The sequence below is a fragment of the Entelurus aequoreus genome, linkage group LG04 (assembly GCF_033978785.1).
Source record: "Entelurus aequoreus isolate RoL-2023_Sb linkage group LG04, RoL_Eaeq_v1.1, whole genome shotgun sequence".
In the NCBI taxonomy this organism is placed as follows: Eukaryota; Metazoa; Chordata; class Actinopteri; order Syngnathiformes; family Syngnathidae; genus Entelurus; species Entelurus aequoreus.
Genome location: NC_084734.1, coordinates 90836840 through 90861786, shown reverse-complemented (window position 1 = coordinate 90861786; position 24947 = coordinate 90836840). Strand labels below are relative to the sequence as shown.

The 24947-nt window shown below is 43.8% G+C and overlaps 1 protein-coding gene across 1 annotated transcript in view; it reads right to left on the bottom strand.

Annotated features, from left to right (window-relative positions):
* Positions 1–2892: 2892 nt before the first annotated feature.
* LOC133649233 (glypican-3-like) overlaps positions 2893–24947 on the bottom strand; it is a 53783-nt gene continuing 31728 nt past the window's right edge. The window contains exon 3 of the mRNA XM_062046063.1: positions 2893–3497. Coding sequence (XP_061902047.1) covers positions 3322–3497 — 176 coding nt within the window. The 3' untranslated portion in view covers positions 2893–3321. The remainder of the gene's footprint in view (positions 3498–24947) is intronic.

The window sequence follows — 24947 nt, the reverse complement described above, 5'->3', positions numbered from 1 at the left end:
TAATTTTTTTTTACTTGGGACTTCCAGTGGGCCGGATTTTGGATGCTGGGGGGCCGGATCCGGCCCGCGGGCCGTAGTTTGGGGACCCCTGCTTTTGAGCATTCACACAATAAGTTTAAATTGAAAAATAAATAGATGCATGTTGGTGTAGAAAACCATATGTATGCTTTGGAGCATTCACACAGTTATGACAATATTTGATTTAATCCTACTCTGTGGAAATGTGTTTACCACGGCCATGTCTGGTCTCAATTAACTGTGATAAACGAGGGATGAACGCATTAGCAAAAAATCTATTAAGATGTGCAAAATAACAAAATAATGCACCAATGTAACAAAAATGTAACTTTAAAATGTCAATAAAACAACCAAAATGACTTCAATTGCAGGCAGATGTATGTGAAAAATATGGACAGTAATCTGTTGCACAGGGGGCCAAGTGTGCCTGAGATAGAGAGCGCAGATTAGAAGAGACACCGTTGAACTCTGAGGAAAACGAAGTATTTTGCTAGACGTACGGACGAGAACCTGCAATTAAGGTATCAATTTTAACACACTAGTATTGATCCAATACCTATAGCCATTGTTAGGCAGGTCTCTAGCTCACAGGAAAACTGTTATTGCCTTACTGCGGATAAGATACGCCAACAACAAGCGTTACTGAGCAGCTGTCATTAATTAACACCTGGTGTGACGTGAAAAAAAATCAAACACGATTGAGGAAATGCGGTGAAGTTCTCGTACTCGACCGATTAGATTTGATTTAGGAGCAGCACTAAAATGAAAGCAGGAATAATTAATGGCACATGAACAAGAATGTAGAAGAAGAGTACAACATTTAAACATGAATATTAAGTCTGAAAAGCTAGAAACCCCCTTAATCTTTGTTTTAAAGTTAAAGTTACGCCTCGTTTACACTAAACCGGATAAGGTTATCCAGGGTAAATCCCACCTAACCTTATCTATGTCCACACACAACAATGCCACCGTTTAAGACCCCCTCCACCCTCTGTCCGCCGGCGCAACGCGACCTAGTACGCATGCGCGGAAAAAATGCGCACATCCAGTGTTGCTTTGTGTGCAAGTTCTTAAATGTAACTTATCTGAACAATATCCAGTGTTGTGGTATTTCAATTAACTGGAATCCAGTGTGCTGTGGGGCCCTATTGTAGTGAATCACACCTGAGTCATCATAAATTAATCAAATCTTTAATAAACACGTAAAAGTAAACAATGTGACAAAGAACATTTTACAACACTCATACTAGGGATCTAGATATCTGGTCAGGACACTCCTCACTCTTTTGCCTTCACCCTCATTGTCCATTCGTTTTTGGTGACTTTATATACTCTGGACCGAGACGTTGAGTCCGCGACATACATAGCGGACAATAACTGATACAGTCTGCTTTGCCAGTCCAAAAGCATTCGCTGTTTTCCGTAGTCTTCCCTCGTCCGCCAGGTAATACAAAGCACACTCTACCTTTTTTTAATCACATCCACGGGAGCTCGCATTCTCGTTGTCTCTCCTTCGACAAATGGACAAAGTTTTTCGTTAAGTAGAATCACAGCTGACCTGGACATTGGAAAGTGCTCTTGCCGTCTGAGAATTGTTGTATCCCAAATAGCTGCAATCGCTTTCACTTAAGATATTCATGTGGGATTTCCACAAGCGTCTGTACATGTAGAAGATTGAGAAACACAGCATGTCTGGATGACTCTCCATATTTCCAGTGGTTAGCTCCGAGTTACAAAACCGCTTTATTATGAAGCTGGCTGTGGCGTGTTCTTTCTGACGTCACTTCCTGTGTGGGGCGCAGTCTTTCTGGCGTCACTTCCTCTCCGAACTCACTTTGTAAACGATCAATGAGTCCATACAAAGCTAAGAGCTGGAGATTCAAGAAATAGACGGTGCACTTAACCGTGTAAAAAATTATCCGAGGAGGGGGACCTTGAACGATAGTTTAGCGTGGCTGAAACGCGGCTTAGGCTAAATAATTATTCGTTTAAGGGGTTAAACGACTTAGTGTAGACATGGCCTTAAAGTCCCAACGATAGTCACATCCACACTAGTTGTGGTGAAACTACCCTCTGCATTTGACCCATCCCCATGTTCACCCCCTGGGAGGTGAGGGGAGCAGTGAGCAGCAGCGGTGGCCGCGCTCGGGAATCATAGTGATCTTAGTGAAATCTTAGTGAACATTTTGGTATAATTTCGTTACCAGTTAGGAAAAAAATTATTTACAGAGCATTAGCCAAGGTCCTCCAGTATTTCAACGTCACACAGTATGTGAAATACTGAAACATTTTCTTGCGATCATATTTTCAGAAGAAATAAGTAGGGATGTCCGATAATGGCTTTTTGCCGATATCCGATATTCCGATATTGTCCAAATCTTAATTACCGATACCGATACATACCGATACGGATATCAACCGATACCGATATATACAGTCGTGGAATTAACACATTATCATGCCTAATTTGGAGATAAGGTCCTTTTTTAAAAAAATAATAAAACAAAATAAGATAAATAAATTAAAAACATTTTCTTAAATAAAAAAGAAAGTAAAACAATATAAACACAGTTACATAGAAACTAGTAATTAATGAAAATGAGTAAAATGAACTGTTAAAGGTTAGTACTATTAGTGGACCAGCAGCACGTACAATCATGTGTGCTTACGAACTGTATCCCTTGCAGACTGTATTGATCTATATTGATATATAATGTAGGAACCAGAATATTAATAACACAAAGAAACAACCCTTTTGTGTGAATGGGGGAGGGAGGTTTTTTGGGTTGGTATACTAATTGTAATTGTATCTTGTGTTTTTTATGTTGATTTAATAAATAAATTTAAAAAAAACACAAACAAAAAAAACCCGATACCGATAATACAAAAATTGATACCGATAATTTCCGATATTACATTTAAATGCATTTATCGGCCGATAATATCAGCAGGCCAATATTATCGGACATCTCTAGAAATAAGTTAAAGTTGCAAATAAACCCATTTAGTAAACATGGTACTCTCACCCTAGGACAGAAATGATGTGTCTATTTTTAGCACATGAACAGGAGAGAAATATGAGCCAAGGGAAAGCAGTTATTTTACATTTGGACCAGGCAGGCAGTAATTTAGTGCAGACAGAGAACAGAAGACCACAATGACAGCGCCTGGTAATTGTGGGCGTGGCCAAGATTCTTATTTACATGATGGCAGGTTCATCAGGTGCGCATTAAAAAGAGTTGAAGAAAATGATTCATTTTGAAAGTGTGTGTTGTTTTTTTTTGGAGGATACAAAGCTGACGGTCAGTGGCGACACAGCAGGAGGAAAGAAAGTGTCATGGAAGACGTCAGCACCAGATTGAAGCTGCGTGCTGCAGCCCCGAGTGAGGAGATCCCTCCTTTACCAGCCGGGGACAGTGGTGGGGTCAGAAGCTGCTCCTGGAAGGTGAAGTCATCCATCGCCAGGTTGTCTGCCAGGTCTGAAAGAGCAGCCAGACGGAAACAGAGATGGACGGGAGATAGTGGAGGAGGGTCCAGGGGGGGTGTGTGAAAGAATGAAAAATAGGAAAGGATGGAGATAATTACAACCAACACAGTCAGAAAAGCTAAAAAACATGTGTGCTGTGTCTGCCTTGCGCAGCTGTCACAACAACAGCGTTACACAGCCAAGCTTGCTGTATGACCAGATGTCATGGTGTGTAAGTCTTGAACGCACATGCCGCAGCACACTTACATATTTTACTCACAAGTGTTGAATTGTGAATTCACGCGGTGAGATGAAGAAACCACAATAAACACAAACGCTCAACGCTTTTCTCACGCCAAGTTTCTAAAGTGTTGAGTTCAGTTATATCTTATTTTATGCATGAAGCGACAGTATGGATAAACAGTATGTCATCGTTACAGTTTTAGCATACTTTGGGCCTGATCTACCAAAGGTTTACGTGTATTCAGTGGCATGCCGTCAAGGCCAGCAAGGCCTTCTATCCTGGCCTAACATAACCAGAAATCATGATCATAATTAAAGATAAAATAATTTTTTTGATAAGAACAAGAAAATGTTATCATATTACGCCTATACTGGCTCACCTGCACTGGCTTCCTGTACTCTGGAATGCCCTTCCGTTAACAGTTAGAGATGCTACCTCAGTAGAAGCATTTAAGACCCATCTTTAAACTCATTTGTATACTCTAGCCTTTAAATAGACCCCCTTTTTAGACCATCTTTTCTGCTCTGCCCCCCTCTCCCTCGTGGAGGGGGGGCACAGGTTCGGTGGCCACGGATGAAGCGCTGGCTGTCCAAAGTTGGGATCCGGGGTGGACCGCTCGCCTGTGCATCGGTTGGGGACGTCTCTGCGCTGCTGACCTGTCTCCGCTCGGGATGGTTTCCTGCTGGCCCCACTATGGACTGGACTCTCACTATTATGTTAGATCCACTATGGACTGGACTCTCACAATATTATGCTAGATCCACTCGACGTCCATTGCACCGGTCCTCTCTAAGGTTTCTCATTGTCCCATTGGGTTGGGTTTTTCCTTGCCCTGATGTGGGATCTGAACCGAGGATGTCGTTGTGGCTTGTGCAGCCCTTTGAGACACTTGTGATTTAGGGCTATATAAATAAACATTGATTGATTGAATGATATTTTTGAATTTACTTTCCCTAAATATATAAAAGTATTGATATTCTCTTCATGTCATATTATGCTCCTTCCAGCGCTGTTGTTTGTAGGGTTGTAGAGGTTTTTATCCAATCAGAATTCAGCTAGCTTATGTTGCCATGCTGTACCAAATCTGCCCGAGGCCTTAAGAATCAACAATGCATGCGTCCGTGCACTGTACAATGAACGGACACAAACATTTGACAGACAGTTGCGATAGCCAATCAGATCACGAGTTGTTGTCATTAAGGCCTTCTAGCAGGCAGATATATATTTTGATGTTATGAGCTAGGTAACATAGGAACTCCATTACCCAGCATGCCACAATAGTGAAGCGCATGCGCAGTAGCCCCTTTTAGGTTGTTGAATGCAGCCATGCCGGCAGCTGGATGTTATTGATGAGCACGCTGTGGAGTAAACTTTAAGAACTGAGCCAACACGCCTCATCTGCATCTTTTATGATTATAAAAAACACATATATTTGCAAGGCCATTTTCAAGAAGGATATTTAAAGAGAAACTACATCTTGTGAGATGATGTCGGCCAACCCCGGACGCTAGCTCAGCTGTCCCGGCGATGAAATGTGAGTTCGGATATTTTATTCTTTATTTTTTCACGTTCAATATGTTTTTTGCAATTTTAAAATATTAGACATTTTGTCTATTCAGCAATGTCATTTTATTATTTCATAGCTGCTGGAAGACTTATACTATTTAAAACAAATTCAATTGATGCGTTTTGGTGTCCTCAGGTGTTCTTACTTAATGGTGTTAGTTTTTCAATTTAGGGAAAATATTATCATATGTATTATATGGAAAAACGTCTTGCAATAAGCATTTTCTATAGTTTAGATCATTCCACACGCATGAATGCGCTGCATTGTAGTGATGGTCTACTATCTCCGTGCAGAGCGCGCCGTCGGCGCACTACAAATAGTTGCTGTCGTCTATATTGCAATTCTATTTTGCTGAAAAGGTATTACATACTATAGATGTGTGCTGCTTGTTCAAGAATATTGCACAGAGATTTGAGAGCACAATAACATGAATGTGAAAGAAAAAGAGGGTTTCCATGGGCTGATTTTGCCTGTAGTACATGCAACATCCACATTTGACCAAATAAACGACGTACATTCAAATAAAACATTTAAAAACTGTTCCTGGATCACATTCTAACAATAAAATAGCATTTATGTAAGAATACTGGGGTCTTTTTTTAAGTAAAATTATGCAAACAAGGAATTAACTGTGATTAGGTGTGTACTAATGTTTTATTTTAAATGATATTTACCAGGTATAATTTTCTAAAAAAAAGCTGACTTTTTACAATACTATACACTATTACAGTGGTACTTTGGATTTCATACACCCCACTTATCGTATGATTCAGTTTGACGAAAATGTTGCCCCCTTTTCCGTAAACTATCTCGGTTATCATACGGCCCTGACGATGGTGACTCGTCACTCCTTTTTGTTTTATTAAGTACGACTGCAAAATAAGTCACTACGGCACCAAATAAAGTTCCAAGTGCCAGCACTTTGACAAAGAAGAAGAGAAACACTCCTGAATTCAATAATTGACTCATAGCAAAGTGTCCCCGCAGTGCTCTCCTAAAGGTGGGAATATTTGGGCACGATTGGATTTGATTCAGATTCTTTGGGTGTTGATCCAATTCAGAATTGATTCTCTTTACAACACCCTTTTTGTAATATACAGTATTATTTGGTATATAAACAAAACCGCTTCAGAACAGGATAAAGGTTTACAAAAGCTCCTCTTGCATGCTGACATATGACTTATATGCGGAGTTTTGGCCTAAAAACATGTTTAAAAAAAACATTTAAAATTGTATTTACAAAAATGACAGAATGTTAATCAATCTAATAAAATAAAATACGGCCACCGTAAACTCTAAACCATCCCAATCAAAGCAACTAAGAAGACATAAATACAATAATTATTAAATACAAAACTAAAAAAAGGAAAACAAAATGTATAAAAGCAACAGTGTCAATAATAATAATAAAAACAATAGTAAATAATAATAATAATAACAATAATATTTGCCTAATGTTTTAAATTAAATACATTTTAAAAAAAAGCAAAACAATTTTTTTTTGCAATTAAAAAAAGTGATTCTTTAAAATTATGAATTGAATAAATGAAAATCATGATTTAGATATGAATCGATTTGTTAGTTTTTTTTGAGCACCCTTACTCCCTTCTCCTGTCTGTGTGATGGATGCTAGCTTGTGCAGTACTATAAGTACAGGACAGTACAACGTTACAAACCTTGCTCTCTGATGCCTTAGGAGTCAAAATCGGCGGTACCACTGTACTTACGGTCCGCCTCTAACACAAATATAAAGTCTTTCCTTGAAATATAAACGGTACAGTAACTTATTTGCATATTTTTACCTACGGTAGGTCTTAAACAAATTAGCCACTGCATTTGTTAGTTTTTTCTGTATGTGTATAATGTTTGTAAACTCCTTTTTAATTGTATTTATTTATTTTGTTATTGAAAAAAATATCTGTAAAGTAAAAATAAAAATAAAAAAGCTTGTACACTCCTGAACTAATAAGTCACCGGCTTCTAGTGCTCCTAATTATTTAAGTTGAAGCTGTATGAGGAATTTGATTGGGTTACAACTGTCAACAACCAGATGTTAGAAATCCACAACTAGTGGTCAAGATAAAGCTACATTTGATACAAAATATGATTCATATTTCCCTTCACCATACATTAACCCTCAGCTCCTGTATTGCACTTCTTCTCCATCTGTTGACTTTGCTGCACAGACTTAAGTCACCTGCTGCTGAGCTCTTACTCACAGCTGCCTCATTGCTACGCGTCCACAGCTGTGTTCCCGCTAACACTGAGCAGAAGCCTCCCCGTGTGTGTGTGCATGTGTGTGTGTGTGTGTGTGTGTGTGTGTGTGTGTGTGTGTGTGTGTGTGTGTGCGTGTAAGATACATGCAGCTATGCTTTGTCTGGTGAAAAGCTGTGAGGGGAGACTGCAATAAGAAGGCTGAGTTATGACTGAGGGCGAGAGGATATCAGTAATAAGGAGAGCTGTGGTTCGGCATGCCAACGATGAGCTAGTACCAGATGCATGCACACACACACACGCACGCACGCACACACACACACACACACACACAAACACACACACACGCACACAAAGTCACATCTGTGTTCATAAAATAACACATAGCTCCAAACTGACTTAGCAGTCTAATCTGATCTGTGTCCTATGCTCCTGTGTGGGAGGAAGGGCTGGTTTTTAACCACTTGTGTGACCAGAGGAAGCAGTCAGAAGCGGTTTAAGGCCCCGTTTACACTAAGCCGGATAAGGTTATCCAGGGTAAATCACATCTAACCTTATCCGTGTCCACACACAACAATGCCACCGTTTAAGACCCCCGGCCCCCTCCGTCCGCCGGCGCAACGCGACCTAGTACGCATGCGCGGAAAAACAAAAAAATAAATCCACCTGAGCGTCCATCTGCTCCAAGCTCTCCAGTAGATGACTTTACTTCACTGTGAAGTTATTTAAAAGAGCTATATTGTAAATAGTTTGCTGTGCATTTTACATTTGTATGCTGTGTTTTGTGTGCACATTTTTTAATTAAAATGTATCTCCTTTGAACAATATCCAGTGTTGTGCTCTTTCAATGAACTAGAATCCAGTGGGCTATGGGGCCCTATTGTAGTGAATCACACCTGAGACATCATACATGAATCATATCTTTAATCGACATGAAAAAGTAGACAATGCGATAAAGAACATTTTACAACAATTACAACAATTAATCTAGACAGAGAATACCCAAAGTATTGTTGTTGTGGGTTGACTCCGCCGTTGGGGAATTCTTTCGTGAGATATGGCGTCAGGGGATAAGCTGGGTCACCCAAAATAAAAAAAAAGGGACCAGATCTTCATCTTCCAGCAGTTGTTTGGGACACGAGGGGATGGTTCCATCTTTCAGCTGCGCGCTAATGGCAGATTTAGCGAAGATGCAGGCATCATGCACGCTGCCTGGCCATTTCACAGTCACATCCATAAAGCAATATTTGTAGTCACACACTGGCTGTATCACATCCACGGGAGGAAGGGATCAAGTTTTTCAGTAAATAGAATCACAGTTGACCCGGACATTTGAAAGTTCTCTTGCCGTCTGAGAAGTGTTGTAATCGCCCGTTGCCTTAACTTAAGGTATTGATTTATGATTTCCAAAAGCGTCTATACATGTAGAAGAAGGACAAACACGGCATGTCTGGATGACTAGCCTCCATCTTTGTTATATAGCTGACTACAGCAAGTTCTTTCTGATGTCACTTCCTGTGTGGAGCGCGGCCCTTTCTGGCGTCACTTCCTGTGTGGGCGGGGTCTTTCTGGCGTCACTTCCTAGATCCCTAGATTAATGTTCTAAAATGTTCTTTATCGCATTGTCTACTTTCTCATGTCGATTAAAGATTTGATTCATGCACGGTGGCTCAGGTGTATTCACTACAATAGGGGGGCCCCATAGCACACTGGATTCTAGTTCATTGAAATACCACAACACTGGATATTGTTCAAAGGAGATACTGTACATTTTAATTTAAAAACTTGCACACAAAACACAGCAAACTATTTACAATATAGGTCTTTTAAATAACTTCACAGTGAAGTAAAGTCATCTACTGGAGAGATTGGAGCAGATGGACGCTCAGGTGGATTTTTTTTTTCCACCGCGCATGCGTACTAGGTTGCGTTGCGCCGGCGGACGGAGGGGGCAGGGGTCTTAAATGCTGGCATTGTTGTGTGTGGACTAGTGTTGTAACGATACCAATATTTTGGTACCGGTACTAAAATTATTTCGGTACTTTTCGGTACTTTTCTAAATAAAGGGGACCACAAAAAATTGCATTTTTGGCTTTATTTTACCAAACAATCTTAGGGTACATTAAACATATGTTTCTTATTGCAGTTAAGTCCTTAAATAAAATAGTGAACATACAAGACAACTTGTCTTTTAGTAGTAAGTAAACAAACAGGCTCCTAATTAGTCTGCTGATGTATGCAGTAACATATTGTATCATTTATCATTCTATTATTTTGTCTACATTATTAAGGACAAGTGGTAGAAAATTATTAATTTACTTTCTCATTTACTGTTAATATCTGCTTACTTTCTCTTTTAACATGTTCTGTCTACACTTCTGTTAAAATGTAATAATCACTTATTCTTCTCTTGTTTGATATTTTACATTAGTTTTGGATGATACCACACATTTAGGTATCGATCCGATACCAAGTCGTTACAGGATCATAGATTGGTCATATTCAAAGTCCTCATGTGTCCAGGGACATATTTCCTGAGTTTATAAATAACAATATACATTTTTAAAAAACGAAAGAAGATGTTGTGATGCCAAAAAATCTCAACGTAATCATAGTAGTATCGACTAGAGTGATCTCCATCTTGCTATGGCGTCCCACAATGCACCTGCTGTGAACCTGTTTTTATGTTTTTTTTTGTTTTTTTTTATCGTGCTCTGTTTGTGTTGTGTTGTGCTTGCTCGTTTCTCTTGTGTTATCTTTTAACCTGCCCATTGTACAGCACTTTGGCTACCCCTGTAGCAAATTTCAAATGTGCTTTATAAATAAAGTTGATTTGATTTGATTTGATTTAGATACGTGCCTGTACTTGGTATCATTACAGTGGATGTCGGGTATCGATCCACCAATGTCGTTTGTTTACATTTTGATGCCGGTGAGCTATGGTGTGTAGTGAAACATGTTTAGCTATTCCTCGTCCTGCAGGGATGATACTTGTAAGAAACTTGCTTTGTCGCCATGGAAACCGGGATTAGTGATTTAGAAGTAGCTAAAACACTGCCGACGGCGGATGGACGTTAGCCGCTAGCTAGCTAGCCATGTCTTAAAGCACCTCTTCCTGAGGGTGTTTCAGTGTTACAACTTCACCTTTATCGTTAGTTTTTAAGCCAAAATGCGTCCGTTCTCCCTTTTCTGTCTACACGCTGTGTCTGTTTGTAAGTACTCCGTGATTGTGTGCCGCCGAACATGCTCGTCTGCTCGTAAAACCAGCAATGTCACAAAGCGACGACGATGCGGGCGCGGGGGGGTGCGGGACCGGTACGTTTCAGAGGCGATATAGTACCGAAAATTATTCATTAGTACTGCGGTACTATACTAATACCGGCATACCGTACAACCCTAGTGTGGACACGGATAAGGTTAGGTGTGATTTACCCTGGATTACCTGTAAACGGGGCCTAAAAAGCAACACGTCCTAGTTGAACACACCAGGGTTGGGGAGCAGTGGGAGTCCCTTGGTCCCTTCCCAAACAGAGGGCGCAAATAAATAAACCTCAAAAAGCTAAAAAAAACCAAAAAACTCCTGGGAGTTTCACTGCGATTACATCATCATCTGATCACCGGCCACAGGGACAATTAACTTTTCTTCTCCTCCTGTGTGTGCTTTTCCCTCCTCGCCCCACCCGCCCACTCCCTCCCGACATGGCAGCGGGCAGACATTCATCGGGGCTCTGAAAGAACGATTTGTCACCGTCGACAGCAGTGTACCGTAATGCTGAGCCAATTAAGCTCAAGGTGCAACTGGATACAGCTCCTATACCCTGAGGATAAAGAGGCAGGCTGGGGGCAAGTGTGTTTGTGTCTGAGAACAAGCCTGAGACAAAGTGAGAAAGTATTGTGTTGGAGTGCCTATGAGTGGCAATAATGGAAATGTGTAAAGTGGGAAAAAAAAGCCATTTAAGAAGCACAAATGGAGGAAAGGGAGTCTTTCTGCTGGTTTAAAGACATGGGCAGGACCACAGAGGGGCCTTGTTCGGCAAGCTTTAAAAACAAGCCCACAGGGACAGAACACCATGCGAGGCTAAATCCCTAACAGTCGTACGTACGCAGGGTTGGGACTAATAATATCCTGGTATAATTAGTGATGGACACCTGTGCCCGTGTTAGCACCAACGTAAAGAAGGAGTAACAAAGAGGAGCTTTTCACCTGTTGGCTCATTCTAAACAGTCAATTAAGCAGGCAGATGGACAGAAATAGAGTCACAATCCCATTTGTGATTAATGTGAACTGTGTGGGCCCTTGAGGCCTCATTCACATCCACGTTAAAAAGATCACTACTGCCAGTTTATTGTGGCCTGGGAGCCAGGGGAGAGGTCAGCAGTGCAGCCATTGATTTGTAACGCCATCGTTCTGCACTACGAAGGAGGCCAGTCACATGCGCCTCAACAGCCGGTGATGCGTTTAAACTGGAACTTTCTGTTGTTTTTAGCCGACAGTCCCCAGGAGGAGGACAGGCTGGGGAACTGTGGGTTTTTCGGGGTGAGCGGATGTTTGTTTGGATCCCTGCTGTGGGTCACAGAGTGGCTGCAGTGTCTGTATATACATGCTTGCATGCTCGTGTGCTTGGCTGTCTGTGCTAAAGGAAATGGGGCTATGGGTGGGAGTCTGGACTTTTTTTTGGCCTCAGGCCTTTTTGTGTACAGTCAAGCAAAACTGAGTACAGAACTTTATGTTTTATTGCGCTGACTACAATGCAGACGATCCTCAAAGGTCGAATGAACACAACCAATTTCAGACTCAATTTTCAACTAAGTTCCCCTTAGTTTTTGAACCTGCTCAGTGGCCTTGTGGTTAGAGTATTTGCCCTGAGATCGGTAGGTCGTGAGTTCAAACCCCGGCCGAGTCATACCAAAGACTATAAAAATGGGACCCATTACCTCCCTGCTTGGCACTAAGCATTAAGGGTTGGAATTGGGGGTTAAATCAGCAAAATGATTCCAGAACGTGGCCACCCCTGCTCCCCTCACCTCCCAGGGGGTGGAAAAAGGGGATGGGTCAAATGCAGAGAGTAATTTCACCACACCTAATGTATGTGTGACTATCAGTGGTACTTTAACTTTAGTTTAGCTCATCGAAAAATACAAGGTCCAACTGACATACAGCTCGTAACAGTTCACAATTTAATGTTTGAAAGGAAGTAGGAAGAAGCAGAGCTTATTAAATCCTACCCCTTCTTCACATCACAATTCATTAGGAAATAATACAGTGGTACCTCGGTTTTCACATGCCCCACTGTTTGTATAATTGTTTTTTTCGCCAAAGGCCCCCTCTCCAGTACACCTGAATAGACCTTACCGGGAAGGTTGAGTGTAATCCCACGATAGTTGGAACACACCCTCAGGTTCCCCTTTTGAAATAGAGGAACCAGCACCTCAGTCTGCCAATCCAGAGGCAACGCCCCCGGTGTCCACGCAATGTTGCAACCACGACAGCCCCACAAGCATCCAGACCCTTAAGGAACTCCGGGCAAATCTCATCCACCCCCGGGCTCTGCCACAGAGGAGCTACTTCACTACCTCTGCAACCTCAGCCCCAGAAATAGAAGAACCCACCACAGATTCCAGAAGCACTGCTTCCTCATTGGAAGACGTGTAGGTGGGATTGAGGAGGTCTTCAAAGTATTTCTTCCACCGATCCACAACCCTGTCGACGTAAGCAGCACACCATCCCCACTATACACAGTGTTGACAGTGCACTGCTTCCCCCTCCTGAGGCGGCGGATGGTGGTCCAAAATCACTTCGAAGCCATCCGGAAGTTATTCTCCAGAGTGATATTGGTCCTCCCATGTCCGAGCTTTTTCCTCTGCAACCGCCAAAGCCGCACACAGCTTGGCTTGTCAGTACCTGTCTGCTGCCTCCGAAGTCCCAAGAGTCAAAACCCCGATAAGACTCTTTCTTCACCTTGAAGACATCAGCGGGTTCTGAGATTACCGCCACGGCAGGCACTGACCACCTTGCTGCCACAGGTCCGATCGGCTGCCTCGACTATAGAGGCACGGAACATGGTCTACTTGGACTAAATGTAAAGGTACTGGCCCTGTACCTTGTACGGCCCTGATGAGATGGAGGAGGACCCAGGCCCGGACACTCCCCACAGTGCCTGGAACCTCCAAGCACCACCGGCGCAACCCCGGGGCAGACCGTCGGAGGGGGGACGCATGGCGTGGAGCGCTACCTGGACACAAGTCGAGGGACTGATCACCCTCGGCTGGGTCGCCTGGGAGAGGGTGTTTGATTAAGACCCGAAACACCCTATGACCCCGGGAGAATCACTGATGATGTGTCCAGGTTGCACCGTAAGGTGTATTTATGAAACCGATCCAGTATGGCATCGCCATTGACTTCCAGGAAGAGGCTGGATGACAACCCCGAAAGAGTGGTGACAACTGGAGAGACAGTTGACAGCTCGGAAAGACGGCAACCGGGGAAGGGAGGGGTAGCATCCCAAGCTGCAGCTCCCGCAAGGGAGCACCCATATAACGCTGCAAAAAACCCTGAAGACACATAAGATCAAGATAGGCTGCCTGAGGAAACCCGTGGTGCAACACACAGGGCCAGTACCTTGTACGGCCCTGATGAGACGGAGGAGGACCCACGCCCGGACACTCCCCACAGTGCCTGGAACCTCCAAGCACCACCGGCGCAACCCCGGGGCAGACCGTCGGAGGGGGGACGCGTGGCGTGGAGCGCTACCTGGACACAAGTCGAGGGACTGATCACCCTCGGCTGGGTCGCCCGGGAGAGGGTGTTTGATTAAGACCCGAAACACCCTATGACCCCGGGAGAATCACTGATGATGTGTCCAGGTTGCACCGTAAGGTGTATTTATGAAACCGATCCAGTATGGCATCGCCATTGACTTCCAGGAAGAGGCTGGAGGACAACCCCGAAAGAGTGGTGACAACTGGAGAGACAGTTGACAGCTCGGAAAAACGGCAACCGGGGAAGGGAGGGGTAGCATCCCAAGCTGCAGCTCCCGCAAGGGAGCACCCATATAACGCTGCGAAAAACCCTGAAGACACATAAGATCAAGATAGGCTGCCTGAGGAAACCCGTGGTGCAACGCACAGGGCCAGTACCTTGTACGGCCCTGATGAGACGGAGGAGGACCCAGGCCCGGACACTCCCCACAGTGCCTGGAACCTCCAAGCACCACCGGCGCAACCCCGGGGCAGACCGTCGGAGGGGGGACGCGTGGCGTGGAGCGCTACCTGGACACAAGTCGAGGGACTGATCACCCTCGGCTGGGTCGCCCGGGAGAGGGTGTTTGATTAAGACCCGAAACACCCTATGACCCCGGGAGAATCACTGATGATGTGTCCAGGTTGCACCGTAAGGTGTATTTATGAAACCAGCGCCTTATTCGTAACATGTTCGAAGTTCTTACGAAGGTGATAATTGAAACTCTCTCTGACGGGAGACTGTGCCAGACATTATCAGCAGACCCTCACTATGCGTTAGAGCCTGCCAGGTCTGTCCGGCATCCTCCCCCACCATCAGGTGCTGATCAGTAGAAAGCTTTTTTTTCTTTTCTAGTTTAAAAATGTTAAAATTGAGAAAACATCTATTCAAACAAGATATTTTGCCCTGCTCCCCCATATATAAAATCTTGTTTAAAGATCCTGCAACATCTTGAAAATGCTTAATTTAAGAATTTGCAAGTTAAATAATGCTTGCTTTCAAAATAAAAAAAGTATTTCTAGCTTAGAAGTCCTGCTAATTACATACAAATCGTATGAAGCAAAATTGTCTGTCCATGCAGCTAGTTAATTTCACTAGTTTTCGGTATTTTTCTGAAAATCTTGTACTTGTGTCTTATATTTTGACAGTTCTATTTTGCAGTGTATTTTCTGCCATGATGGCGAGGATTTGTATCTTAGAAGCAGCTTCGCACTGTTTGTTGCAGCTTGCGCTCAAATTTTAGCCGGTGTTCTGGCAAGACACGCACCCTCCTGGAATTCATGCAACTCCTGCATATGTGCATGTGGAAAAGTAATTGTGTCTCCTTGAGCGTACATCTTTTTTGAATGAATCTTTCATGTGAGTACAATCTTTAGCATGTAAACACTGGGACACAGCCGGAAAATATGGGCCCCAGATCCAATACTATAATCGGGATATTTCTATTAGCCGAGAGACAGTTTGTATCTCCAAATACTTGTAAGTTGAGGTGTAGTAAAACTATTTTCTTATTACGTGAAGGTGAATGGGTGAATGTGAAGTTCAGTAGCCAGATGACATGATAATTATTTGGCCTGGGGTGAACATGTACCTTTATGGTCCAGTACAGTTTATTCACCACATGTGCACTATGCACAAAGCCTTTTTTTTTGGTTAGATAAGTATGCGGAATGTTAAGTCTCCAAACACAGGTGCTTCTTATGAAATCGGAGAGCTGTTTTGGATTGCTGTTACATTGGCAGACGCTGTGTGCACATAACACACTCCGGCGGGTCAAATTTGATCTCGGTTCTCAACAAGAATCATCGGCTTAGGAAACATTGTAGAGTCCAAAGTAAAGCAAATATTTGACCAGAGTGAATGTTGCACTCAGCAAATTTGGAAAGCAATGATTCCTTTACATAAGCAGTCCATGGACTGCAAACTGGAGGAGGGGGAGTTATAAGAGCTGCACCTGATTGACGGCATGCGTTTTTTTTATGTGGGCCAACCGTTTGTGATTACTGGCTTGTTGTGCAAAGTCACATTCTATTGACCAGACTAATTTGCCCCATGATCATTGCTAATTGAGAACTGGGATGCAACTGAGGGGGCTGTGCGGTGCTTCTGTTTGTGGAATGTGACCGTCTGCCTCCACACCCACAAGCTGACCACAGGGGCGTTCGTAGGGACTGGGAATGTTGGGCCAACACAAACGGGACACCCAGAGGAGGGCATGCCTCGGGCCTATGGAACAGCACTGCCCTATGAGTGCTCTGGCCTTAAAGGCCTACTGAAACCCACTACTACCGACCACGCAGTCTGATAGTTTATATATCAATGATGAAATCTTAACATTGCAACACATGCCAATACAGCTGGGTTAACTTATAAAGTGCAATTTTAAATTTCCCGCTGAACTTCCGGTTGAAAACGTCTTTGGATGATGACGTATGCGCGTGACGTAACCAGTGAAACGCAAGTATCGGTACCCATTGAATACAATACAATAACTGTTTTCATCTCATAATTCCACAGTATTCTGGACATCTGTGTTGGTGAATCTTTTGCAATTTGTTTAATGAACAATGAAGACTGCAAAGAAGAAAGTTGTAGGTGGGATCGGTGTATTAGCGGTGGACTACAGCAACACAACCAGGAAGACTTTGACTCGGATAGCAGACGCGCTAGCCGACGCTAGCCACCGACCGCACGGATGATCGTGGTGAAGTCCTTCGTCCTTCCGTCGATCGCTGGAACGCAGGTGAGCACGGGTGTTGATGAGCAGATGAGAGCTGGCTGGCGTAGGTGGAGCGCTAATGTTTTTATCATAGCTCTGTGAGTTCCCGTTGCTAAGTTAGCTTCAATGGCATCGTTAGCAACAGCACTTTTAAGCTTCGCCAAGCTGGAAAGCATTAACCGTGTATTTACATGTTCATGGTTTAATAGTATTGTTGATTTCCTGTCTATCCTTCCAGTCAGGGGTTTATGTATTTTGTTTCTATCTGCATTTGAGCCCGATGCTATCACGTTAGCTCCGTAGCTAAGTTAGCTTCAATGGCGTCGTTAGCAACAGCATTTTTAAGCTTCGCCAAGCTGGAAATTATTAACCGTGTATTTACATGTCCACGGTTTAATAGTATTGTTGATCTTCTGTCTATCCTTCCAGTCAGTGGTTTATTTATTTTGTTTCTATCTGCATTTGAGCCCGATGCTATCACGTTAGCTCAGTAGCTAAAGAGCTTCGTCGATGTATTGTCGTGGAGATAAAAGTCACTGTGAATGTCCATTTCGCGTTCTCGACTCTCATTTTCAATAGGATATAGTATCCGAGGTGGTTTAAAATACAAATCCGTGATCCACAATAGAAAAAGGAGAGAGTGTGGAATCCAATGAGCCAGCTTGTACTTAAGTTACGGTCAGAGCGAAAAATAAGATATGTCTTGCACTGCATTCTAGTCCTTCACTCTAACGTTCCTCATCCACAAATCGTTCATCCTCGCTCAAATTAATGGGGTAATCGACGCTTTCTCGGTCCGAATTTCTCTCGCTGCTGGTGTAAACAATAGGAAAATATGAGCAGTCCTTCCTCCGGTGTCGTCACGCTACTTCCGGTAGGGGCAAGGCTTTTTTTTAATCAGAGACCAAAAGTTGCGAACTTTATCGTCGTTGTTCTCTACTAAATCCATCCATCCATCCATCCATCCATCCATCCATCCATCCATCTTCTTCCGCTTATCTGAGGTCGGGTCGCGGGGGCAGCAGCTTAAGCAGGGAAGCCCAGACTTCCCTCTCCCCAGCCACTTCGTCCAGCTCCTCCCGGGGGATCCCGAGGCGTTCCCAGGCCAGCCGGGAGACATAGTCTTCCCAACGTGTCCTGGGTCTTCCCCGTGGCCTCCTACCGGTCGGACGTGCCCTAAACACCTCCCTAGGGAGGCGTTCAGGTGGCATCCTGACCAGATGCCCGAACCACCTCATCTGGCTCCTCTCGATGTGGAGGAGCAGCGGCTTTACTTTGAGCTTCCCCCGGATGGCAGAGCTTCTCACCCTATCTCTAAGGGAGAGCCCCGCCACTCGGCGGAGGAAACTCATTTCGGCCGCTTGTACCCGTGATCTTGTCCTTTCGGTCATAACCCAAAGCTCATGACCATAGGTGAGGATGGGAACGTAGATCGACCGGTAAATTGAGAGCTTTGCCTTCCGGCTCAGCTCCTTCTTCACCACAACGGATCGATACAGCGTCCGCATTACTGAAGACGCCGCACCGATCCGCCTGTCGATCTCACGATCTACTCTTCCCTCACTCGTGAACAAGACTCCGAGGTACTTGAACTCCTCCACTTGGGGCAGGGTCTCCTCCGCAACCCGGAGATGGCACTCCACCCTTTTCCGGGCGAGAACCATGGTTTCGGACTTGGAGGTTCTGATTCTCATCCCAGTCGCTTCACACTCAGCTGCGAACCGATCCAGCGAGAGCTGAAGATCCTGGCCAGATGAAGCCATCAGGACCACATCATCTGCAAAAAGCAGAGACCTAATCCTGCAGCCACCAAACCAGATCCCCTCAACGCCTTGACTGCGCCTAGAAATTCTGTCCATAAAAGTTATGAACAGAATCGGTGACAAAGGGCAGCCTTGGCGGAGTCCAACTCTTACTGGAAACGTGTCCGACTTACTGCCGGCAATGCGGACCAAACTGTGGCACTGATCATACAGGGAGCGGACCGCCACAATCAGACAGTCCGATACCCCATACTCTCTGAGCACTCCCCACAGGACTTCCCGAGGGACACGGTCGAATGCCTTCTCCAAGTCCACAAAACACATGTAGACTGGTTGGGCAAACTCCCATGCACCCTCAAGGACCCTGCCGAGAGTATAGAGCTGGTCCACAGTTCCACGACCAGGACGAAAACCACACTGTTCCTCCTGAATCCGAGGTTTGACTCTCCGGCGTAGCCTCCTCTCCAGCACACCTGAATAGACCTTACCGGGAAGGCTGAGGAGTGTGATCCCACGATAGTTAGAACACACCCTCCGGTTCCCCTTCTTAAAGAGAGGAACCACCACCCCGGTCTGCCAATCCAGAGGTACCGCCCCCGATGTCCACGCGATGCTGCAGAGTCTTGTCAACCAAGACAGCCCCACAGCATCCAGAGCCTTAAGGAACTCTGGGCGGATCTCATCCACCCCCGGGGCCTTGCCACCGAGGAGCTTTTTAACTACCTCAGCAACCTCAGCCCCAGAAATAGGAGAGCCCACCACAGATTCCCCAGGCACTACTTCCTCATAGGAAGACGTGTTGGTGGGATTGAGGAGGTCTTCGAAGTATTCCCTCCACCGATCCACAACATCCGCAGTCGAGGTCAGCAGAACACCATCCTCACCATACACGGTGTTGATAGTGCACTGCTTCCCCTTCCTGAGGTGGCGGATGGTGGTCCAGAATCGCTTCGAAGCCGTCCGGAAGTCGTTTTCCATGGCTTCCCCGAACTCCTCCCATGTCCGAGTTCTTGCCTCCCCGACCGCCGAAGCCGCACACCGCTTGGCCTGTCGGTACCTGTCCGCTGCCTCAGGAGTCCTATGAGCCAAAAGAACCCGATAGGACTCCTTCTTCAGCTTGACGGCATCCCTCACCGGCGGTGTCCACTAACGGGTTCTAGGATTACCGCCACGACAGGCACCAACTACCTTGCGGCCACAGCTCCAATCATCCGCCTCAACAATAGAGGTGCGGAACATGGTCCATTCGGACTCAATGTCCAGCACCTCCCTCGTGACATGTTCAAAGTTCTTCCGGAGGTGGGAATTGAAACTCTCTGACAGGAGACTCTGCCAGACGTTCCCAGCAAACCCTCACAATGCGTTTGGGCCTGCCAGGTCTGTCCGGCATCCTCCCCCACCATCGCAGCCAACTCACCACCAGGTGGTGATCGGTAGAAAGCTCCGCCCCTCTCTTCACCCGTGTGTCCAAAACATGAGGCCGCAAATCCGACGACACAACTACAAAGTCGATCATGGAACTGCGGCCTAGGGTGTCCTGGTGCCAAGTGCACATATGGACACCCTTATGTTTGAACATGGTGTTTGTTATGGACAATCTGTGACGGGCACAAAAGTCCAATAACAAAACACCGCTCTGGTTCAGATCCGGGCAGCCATTCTTCCCAATCACGCCTCTCCAGGTTTCACTGTCGCTGCCAACATGAGCATTGAAGTCCCCCAGTAGAACGAGGGAATCACCCGGGGGAGCACTCTCAAGTACTCCCTCGAGTGAATCCAAAAAGGGTGGGTACTCTGAGCTGCGGTTTGGCGCATAAGCGCAAACCACAGTCAGGACCCGTTCCCCCACCCGAAGGCGGAGGGAAGCTACCCTCTCGTCCACCGGGTTGAACTCCAACATGCAGGCTCTGAGCCGGGGGACAACAAAAATTGCCACCCCAGCCCGTCGCCTCTCACTGCCGGCAACGCCAGAGTAGAAGAGAGTCCAGCCCCTCTCGAGAGAACTGGTTCCGGAGCCCTTGCTGTGCGTCGAAGTGAGTCCGACTATGTCTAGTCGGAACTTCTCCACCTCGCGCACTAGCTCAGGCTCCTTCCCCCCCAGCGAGGTGACGTTCCACGTCCCAAGAGCTAGCTTCTGTAGCCGAGGATCGGACCGCCAAGTGCCCTGCCTTCGGCTGCCGCCCAGCTCACATCGCACCCGACCTCTATGACTCCTGCTATGGGTGGTGAGCCCATTGGAGGGGGAACCCACGTTGCCTCTTTGGGCTGTGCCCGGCCGGGCCCCATGGGGACAGGCCCGGCCACCAGGCGCTCGCCTGGTGGTATATATATATATATATACACACAAGGTACAGCCTATCTTGATCTTATGTGTCTTCTACTAAATCCTTTCAGCAAAAATATGGCAATATCGCGAAATGATCAAATATGACACATAGAATGGATCTGCTATCCCCGTTTAAATAAAAAAAAATCCTTTCAGTAGGCCTTTAAAACCTTCACAACATGCAGTGTTATTTGAGGGACCATCACACACACACACTGAAAAATAAAAGTAGGAAAAGACACAAAGTGCAAAAATGGAGTTGACGCGTCTACGTCGACAAGTGATGGGCGGTAACTACATTTCCGAGTAGCGTAGCGGTAGATTTGCTACTTTTGGAAGCATGCAGTAGCGATTCCAGTAGCTTAGCTATATTTAGACCCATGTAACGTAGTAGCGTCCATAAAAGCTACAAGCTACAAAGAGAAAAAAATGGACTGCAAATCCAGCCATCCATTACTGCTGCTTGCTTGTCCCTCCCGGGGACCTAGCACGGGAAAAACATCCATCCATTTTCTCCCGCTTGTCCCTCTCAAGGTCGCGGGGGTGGCTGGCGCCTATCCCAGCTGCATTCGGACAGACAAGTCGCCACCTCATCACAGTCATTTTAAACCTGATTATGTTATTATTAAATAAACAACTACAAATGTCAAATGCAGAGGACAAAGTTCACCACACCTAGTGTGTGTGACAATCCTTGGTACTTTAACTTTAACTTTAATAAATACACTACCAGTCAAAAGTTTTACAACACCTTATTTATTGCAATAAGTAAGTATGTTGCAATATTTCACTGGTACTTCGAATTTAACAATATTTGACAATGGACTTCCTTTGCTGCCAATGTCATTGTTTGTAAACACAGCTACTGTAAGGTTCAAAAGTATTTTGACAGCTACTGATTTTTATGACTTTGCCTTTTACAGTATATACAGTATACCCCATTCACAATGGAATAGAAATACATCAATGAATAAATACATTGTCATGCAATTCAAGTGTCTACATATACACACACGCATATGTATATATATATATATATATATATATATATATATATATATATATATATATATATATATATATATATATATATATATATATATATATATATAAATATATATATACACACATATATATATATGTGTATGTATGAATATATTTTTATTTATTTTATTATTTCATGAAATGTGGAAAAAAACAGTCGTTCCTCACTACAAATATCTCTTCACATTTTTAAAAAGAATAATCTACAAAAATGTTTACCTAAATTAAGCATTTTCCAGCATAAAATGGCTAAATAAATGATAAATGATAAATGGGTTATACTTGTATAGCGCTTTTCTACCTTCAAGGTACTCAAAGCGCTTTGACAGTATTTCCACATTTACCCATTCACACACACATTCACACACTGATAATGATAATGACCTAAGTATATCAATACTATAATAGTATTAGTCACAAGATGAGACCAAACAAATCAATATTGTGGCCACTGATTGGCTCAGCCTCAGGCAGCAATACTATACTGGATTAAATGAGTGTAAAGTTGACTAAAGTGGGTTATTTCATGTCTAGAGGGCTCTCATTATGTCGCAAATGTATTTAGAAGGTAGTAAACAGTTTTTTATGCTCTAGCTATGAAATAATAATGATTGCTACTTCTCGGAAATTATTTTATCGTGGTTATGTCTGGAACCAATTAACAGCAATAAAAGAGGGATTGCTGCATGTTATTTACAGTTTAGTAATTACAGCTACAAATACAGTAAACTGTAGCATTGAGTATGCCCAAACACAAACTGAAAATATAACCACCCTTTTAACACTGTGTCCAGTATAAGTCCAAAAAAGTATGAGTAGTAAACAAGATAAAGATATTCACGATTATGTCAGAAATTAAAATGAAATAGATATAGTCTACAAACTACATAATGGACCTATAACTGTAATTTATAAAAGGTAAATGCCATTTTTTTGTCAAACATCTTGAATTGAAGGTGAAACTCAAGACTTTCATCACATACTGATTTATTTATTGATGTATTTATGTCAGACCTTTTGTGTTTGCATATGGTTCTCAAACTTTTTTCATCAAGTACCACCTCAGAAATAACGTCAATTACCCCGTTACAATACAGTACCGCAGTAGGCCTAAGTATTCATTAAAATTACGGCAGAGGTTTTAACATTTGTATATAATATTTTTGGCCACTTTAACATTACATACAGTTTGAATATAAGAAAATAAACATTGTACATAAATCAAGTGATTCTTTAGTGTATCACTCGATGAAGCCCCGGTACCACAACTGGTACATGTACCACAGTTTCAGATTCCCTGCCGTACTGTAAACTAGACAAAAATCAAGCAAAAAAAATATGTCACTGTCCAAATGCTTTTGGACCTTGCAGCAGTTACCTTACAACATTAATATTGATAGCCAACGATGTAAAAATGGTAAAAAATCAAATGTTTGGACATACTTACCGCAAAATGAGGTGTTGTCACACTTTTGACCGGTAGTGTAAGCACATTTGTAAACTTTTTGCTGTTGCACTTATACCTGTTTTTCTCTATTTTCACTACTGTCTGCTAGTGGAACAGTCATTTCCCCAAGAGCACGCGACCAAGGGATCAATTCAGTTATTGTTGAAATATTGTCAACTTCATCATTATCGCTAAGCAGTATGAAATGACAACAGGGACAAAACATGCACACAGTGACTGCCTGTTCAGTGCAAAGTCAACTTCAAATTAAAAGCATGGCAGTATTCTTAAAAAGCACCCATTTACTGTCCATCCATCCATCCATTTTCTACCGCTTATCCCTTTCGGGGTCGCTGGGGTTGCTGGAGCCTAGCCTATCTCAGCTACAATCGGGCGGAAGGCGTGGTACACCCTGGACAAGTCGCCACCTCATCGCAGGGCCAACACAGATAGACAGACAACATTCACACTCCCATTCACACACTAGGGCCAATTTAGTGTTGCCAATCAACCTATCCCCAGGTGCATGTCTTTGGAGGTGGGAGGAAGCCGGATTACCCGGAGGGAACCCACACAGTCACGGGGAGAACATGCAAACTCCACACAAAGATCCTGAGCACAGGATCGAACCCAGGACCTTCGTATTGTGAGGCCGACGCACTAACCCCTGTCCTCCACCGTGCTGCCCATTTACTGTATTTAAAAAATATATTTTTAGCCATCAAATCTGCGCATGTACAAAAGCTTAGTGTCAATGTAGTCAAAACATACAACCAGATGACTGCAACAAATTACTGCAGCAGCTAAGAGTCTAAAATATATGAAAACCCCCCAAAAAATTTTCATTAAAATAAGCACTAATTGAGGAAAATCATGTCAACAAACTGCTGCAGGTTCCAACATATTTACAAGTGGTGTCATGGTTACAACTTTTTCATTTCCGATACAATACCAGTATTGGAGCCTTGGGTTTTGGTCGATACGGACATCAGCACGAAGCATGCATACTTTTGTTATTTTGTAGTGTGGAATCCTAGAGAAAGTGAAATTAATCAGACAAAGACCAATAGTAGATATGAAAAACACTAACCAATTTGTTACCTGGAATATACTTATGCTGTCTTTAATTACATTTATTAAGTTTAGCACATGACTCTCATGACACAGTAGAATACTGTGGACACATTTGTTACTGGATATTGTCCAAAAGGGGTTTGGAGACTTGTAAAAAGTAAAATTAATATGCACTATTTGATACTTGTTTATTTCGACAAACATCATGTTTTAGACTGCATTCAGGACCCTTATTACATATGTCTCGCTTGTGTGCTTAGCTGTTGTGTAGCTGCTAGGTCCTAGTAGCCTATAGCCTACCATTTCTACCTTTTATAAATGACTTA